Source organism: Xiphias gladius, chromosome 3 (assembly GCF_016859285.1).
Source record: "Xiphias gladius isolate SHS-SW01 ecotype Sanya breed wild chromosome 3, ASM1685928v1, whole genome shotgun sequence".
NCBI lineage: Eukaryota > Metazoa > Chordata > Actinopteri > Istiophoriformes > Xiphiidae > Xiphias > Xiphias gladius.
Window position 1 is genome coordinate 13,974,990 of NC_053402.1, and position 6,005 is coordinate 13,980,994.

Below are 6,005 nucleotides of genomic sequence, written 5' to 3' on the forward strand. Positions count from 1 at the left end.
TTAAACGTGAGGTGTGTACGCTTTTTTTTTTTTTTTTTTTTTTTTTAATTATTCTTGTCTTGTGTCACAAACAGGGTCGACTCCAAGAAGTACCTTGTTTGACTTGGTAATGAAATGCACAAATGTACAGTCTTATTAAAGAGTGAGTAATGTATCTGAGTGCCTAATGAGGATTATGTCCATTATCTCACAGTATTTTTGTTTTTTTTAATTTTTTTTTTTTTACTTTAGGATTTTTTTGCCTCAGTAATTGTATGCATATGCTGTAACACATGTACGCTCTCTTGGGAAGATTTTAGGCCAAACACACACACACATCAGTTTTGTAAAAACATTGATTTCTAAAATGGCTCAAGACAACATTTAAAAAAGATTTTACTCTCTTCTAAAAATCTGAACTCTTTTGGACATACAACTCATTCAGTTTAAGAGTTAACCCATAAAACACTTTAAAGCCAGCAGTCTTTTTGTCATAGGTGTCAGTACTTTCAAATGTGGGTATCTCATTTGGAGTTAAACTTTTCATGTGATCTTTTTTTTTCCTTCAGCTTACTGTATAGAAGAAGCTCAAATGCATCAGTTGTTCTACAGCTTTAATATAGATTTCATACAATCTTAAAACAGTGCTACATCAAATTTTGGATGTAGAGACAGCATAAACTTTGTTTCTGCCAGTATTGCAGCCAAGTAACAAACACACGAACACCCTCTAACAGTGACTTGTCAGTTATCTCAAGGTTGAAATCGCTAACGTCAGAGTAAAGCAATAACGAATGACTGAACATTGATTACACTAATCCTACCAGGATGAGAAGTGCGCAGGTATTTGGCATGAGAATCCTGTAGCACTTCGACTGGTTGTGACGTTTCAGTTGTTAATTGAATGTCTGGACCTTGAACAGTTCACCAGATCCGACATTATGCTGCTCAGTGATCGAGCCGGGCTTGTCAAGGTGTTCAATGGGTGCACTTCTATCAAATATAAAGGCCTCTTGTGAACTTCGAGCTTTTCAAATTTGCCATTACTAAAGGATTATTTCAACTTTTTATGTCTTTTCTTTTTTTGCATGATATCACCTCCATTAAAGATTTTATGAGAAACACCCTCCAGTGTCACTGTGTGATTATTGAAATAATGCTAGCACAGCTTTATCTAAGACCCCCTTCAATCAAAAATGTATTTTACTTAGTTTCACTCAGATGTTTGACCTTCACTGTGCAGAATGATGTGTGTGCAGAGTTTGACATTAGAGGGCTGTTTCTCTGTGTTCACCTTAAATCTTGAATCTCTTAAAATGTATATTCGTAGATTCTTTCAGTGAGTAGATGTTTTAATAATTTGCGATTAGTTTAAACTTTTTTTGTGGAAGAAGATGGACAAAAAATTATCATTCAGGACATAGTCCCTTCAAGTTTGAAGTTTTCAACATTTCCAAATGTTCCTGTTTTTTTTTTTTTTCTTTTCTTTCTCATACATTTTTGAAACAATGCAACCATGTCAGGGAAGCAACATGTACATTTAGTCAAATTAAGTACACAAACTACTTTGCATATAGTGATACAAAAAGTCCCACAGGAATATGTGTCAGTTTTACATGGTTTACTCTTTAGTAAGGAAACATTTATAGTAGTAAATCATACTACATTGATAAAGTAGGGAGATATTAATAGAGCCAAACGTGCAGGATTGAAAAGCGTGCAGCATTCAACATGGTATCAATTTAACAATTACACCAGACATGCTCCAAGAAGACATTGTTTTGGGTCCATTACTATTTTATTACCAAGACATTTCTCCATCTCTTGCTTGGACAGAAGACCAGGAGCAAATGTTCATTCTAATGAGCTTTTATTTAAAGCTGGATTACAAATGCAAAACATTGTGCTCTTTTACAGGTAACAGCAAACGCAAGACATGTAACATTATTTTGTTGTGCATTTTCTTTGCCTTCAGGGTATGGACATCAAACATCTTCAAACATTCCAAACATCAATAATGGAGTCAACATTTTCCCCCCCAACATTTCTTTTTTCTATAGTACACGAAAAGAGCTGCCATTTCAAGATATGTGCATTTCGGATATGTACAGATTAGAGGTCTGTGTTTGGCTAATGAGGCAGTTGAAAGATTAGTTTTAAATGCCTTTTAGTTGTTGAAGACGTTATAATGACACCTCACGTTTAATGTTTCAAAAAATATTTGGTAACAATATTTAGGCTTTATGCATACATTAACCATAAGGTAATCTTTGTGCTTTGAAAATCTGTTACAACGGCAGATCCCAGACTCAAGCCACCATACATTCAAGCATCTGTGTCCTCTGAATCCCAACCAACACACTTGAATAGTGCTGATTTAAGGCTCCTATATACTCATAAGACCACAGTTGAGAGCTACTGCATTTCCTTCAGTTTTGAAGTTTCAAACTTTCTCTCCTTCCCCTGGACATTACCTTGCTGGCAGGAAAAAAGGAGAAGACAAGAAAATGAATACAGTGTCTAAACAATTAATAGCTCCTTGTGATACAGTGTCACCAAAAGTAATATGAATGTACTTACATTTATTACCATTTTAGAAGAGACTATACCTGGACATAACATATTGTATATAATAAAATAACTAGAGCAGAGTCTACAGTACTTTACCTTTGTCAGTTGTGGGTAGTAGCAGCTGAGGATGTTGGAGGTGGTGACATAAATAGCATTAAAGAACAATGAACCCAGGACGGATAAGAGGGCGATGCCGGAGAGCACACACAGCAGAATCAACCCTCCAATAAACAACAGGAACACTGAAACGCGCCAGTGGGAAAGAAAAGGTTTGTGGCTGTTAAAAGAAACTACTGTCATGTGCAGTAACAGAACTCTTCACAAGGCAGAGGCTGATTTTGACATGAGCGCACCTACCCTCAAAGAAAACAAAAGCTACTGCCGACATAATCGTGGTCGAAAGAGCAAAAATGAGGAAAAGTCCGACAGGCAGTGCAGCCATGGCGCTGAACAGCATCACTGTGAGAGCGAAGAGAGGGTGGCTGCTGAGGTACCGCCCCATTCTTGTATTCATCATCTGTGCTACCTGGTAAAGACAACCGTCATTTAGCTGGGAGGAAGTAAAAACAATAAAAGAGAAAAATTTTAAACAGATACAGGTGATTAGATTTTGGTTTACCTTTGGGTCATCATAAAGGCGGTTCAACAGGGAAGTCCATCTTCCCCACAGCTGCTGAAAGTCAGTCACACTGCTGCTGTGTTGCATCACCCCACCGTACCTGACTATGAGTCAAACAGGAGTAAAACTGGGTGAGTCTGACTGGTAAAATCCCACCACTGGCGAACTGGTTAAAAGTTAATCCAACAACACTGATTTACAGCTAGTGGGTGCAGATCTTCATTTGAATGTTAATTTAAAAAAAATCAAACAAAAAAAAGTTGGCATACAGAGCGGACTCACTCGAGCCTCCGGGACTGTAACAGAAGACAAGCTCTTGCTTCACTAGCCAACAGCTGTCCTGGAGCTCAGCTGCCATTCATTGCCACATAATACTCAACTGTACCTTCAATAATAGAACAACAAGGTTTAGATGACAAGTACCAACCTGAACAGTGTAGTAAACCTGGTCTGGTTCTCAGCAAAAGTCTGCTCACTGCTTCTGAAACTGTGTCCTGTAGTTTGCCTCAAACACTCCAACAGCAGCAGCAGCAACACACCCTTTTCAAAAACACACCTTCTTCTTTTTCTTCCTCCTCCTTCTTCCTCTTCTGGGTTCCTGGAAGAGAGCCTCTAAAAGGCTTGCTGACATTGTTGCTGCCATCTACTGTTTCTCAAATGTGTTGCAGCACAGGCACTGCATGTGATACAGTATGAGAGAGACCGCGAGATCTGAGATCAAAAGATATTCCATTGAAAGATTCTCTTAATTCCTGGGAAAAATTGAATCCACATTTCAGAAAACATCTGCTCGCACCCAAATTAATGGTTGCAAGATCTATATCCTGACATAAATGTTCATGCATTTGTTCATTTCCTTATTCATTTTCCTACTTATGGAAGTAATACAGGATTTATTCAGTGGAAATAATGCAGATGGTTATACTGATAATTATTCGTTTCGAATCAATAGATTTTTGACCTATTTAGAATCCTGAGAGCTCACTGCCCAATGGAGGTCTCAGTGAGGAACCGCAACTCCACATTAAATTAATGGCTGACACGGTGTTGTCATCAGTATAATTTTTATTTATGTATAATCCTGGACAACTCATCATTAGCGTAATTATGATACATAACACTAGCATTTGTATTGGTAATAACTGCATTAATAAAGAGCTCTTTTCTGACGTGGAGACCGGTCTTCCTGCTGCGGGTTATACCAGTGTCATGGCAGACACGATGATGGCATGTCAGCACATCAATGAAAACCCTTAAAAAAAAAACGTTTCTTGAGGTAGATTCAACACTGTGCAACAACAACGGTCTCATCCGTTGTTGGTTTCACAGCCAGAATGCTTGAAACATTTCAGTTTGTTTTGACCCTTTCTCCCTTTGTTGCTATTTAGTGAAACTTCGTCTGTCTACATTGCCTTTTATTCTTAAGTGTAATGCCATGTGCGCAACCACACATTTTCTCCTCCATCGATGACATATTACTCATCCTAATTAAAGGACCATTGTCAATAATTATGATGGATGTCATCACCAGCCTTCCTTGCTTCTGCCTAATTGCGCCATAAAAGACCAATTGTCTTTATTGGACAGGTGATGGATGATGAAATGATTTCTTTGTGCAGTTCATGAGGGTCTTTCTTTTATTTCCTCTCAGGTGAATAAAATTGGGATACCTTTAGCCACAGATCAAGGAATGTATTCAGAATACAAGCAATTTTCTGAATGTTGTTGTAAAATACGAAGGTATCCAGGTATCCAGTGCACACATGTGATACCCCATGAAACACTCACAGTTTGATACTGTGATTAATTGTTGCCGAGCTTGCCTCATTACAAGGGAAAATCACAGTTCTCCAGAAGTCCAGCAGAGGGGGTTCCCAGTTAACGTCCAGGCTGACAGAATGAAATGGCTCCTTAAAAGTAATGACCGTGCTTTCTCCCTTTCTGCTCCGTGCTGCTATTAGATGTCATCAACAAGATTTCTCTGTGAAGACCGAGACTGATCAGAATATTAAATGACTGAACTCCACCACCACCAATGATTACATCTTCAATCAAAGATAGGAATTGCTGGTCTTGCCGCTGCCACCCACAAATTAAGTTTAGTCCCTCGAGTTTTGAGGATAGCAAGAGATATATGTGAGCACATAAGGTCTGAGCGAGGAAAATGGCAGTGTGATCTGTTCTGAACTACACCAAAGAGAGACACCCTGGGGACCAGTGATGACAACTTATTTGGACCCTTTATTGCTGCCGGCCATACTAATTAATCACTCTCTTTTGTATTGAGTACAGGGGAAGGATTTGGTGAGCGAGAGAAGCAGAGAGGCTGCATCAACCTCTCCAGACTGCTAAACGCAATGAACTCAGTGAACCAAGGCCCGAAGAGTTACAGAGGAGGGAGCTGCGTTTGTGTATGTGTGTGCAGCTTGCACATTTGTGCACACACAACAAGGAATTCCCGGTAATTAAGCTCTACAATCATTTGCTGCTGTCTCTTTGTATTCCGGGCTTTCATATTTATGACTCTCATAGTGGAAACTCCCTCTTGTCTTGTCCTGCACTCAGGAGTCCACTGCAGCCTTGACTGCAGGTTGCTGCAATGCTTAATCACATCATTTTTGACAGCTGAACCACACGTCGGCCCACTGCTTTTCTAATAAGGCCTGGCTGGCCATTAAATGTTCATCAGAAGACATCAGTTTTTTTGGTGAAAGCTTCATCATGCGGCACAGCTGTGAAACATCCACATTCATCGGTTAAACAGGCAGTAATTGTACAGTTCTGCCGCGTCCCAATTCCATACTGCTGACTGACTGTATACAGTATTTATCGTGCT

At 39.2% G+C, this 6,005-nt stretch overlaps 1 protein-coding gene across 1 annotated transcript; it reads right to left on the minus strand.

Annotated features, from left to right (window-relative positions):
- Positions 1-1,832: 1,832 nt before the first annotated feature.
- LOC120787836 (lipid droplet assembly factor 1-like) lies at positions 1,833-3,767 on the minus strand. The gene is made up of 5 exons (XM_040123379.1): positions 3,597-3,767; positions 3,170-3,273; positions 2,908-3,076; positions 2,647-2,792; positions 1,833-2,457 (listed from the first exon to the last, which is right to left on the minus strand). Exons 2-5 carry the CDS (start codon positions 3,254-3,256, stop codon positions 2,395-2,397), a joined length of 465 nt encoding a protein of 154 aa, XP_039979313.1. The 5' UTR covers positions 3,257-3,273; positions 3,597-3,767; the 3' UTR covers positions 1,833-2,394.
- Positions 3,768-6,005: the final 2,238 nt, after the last annotated feature.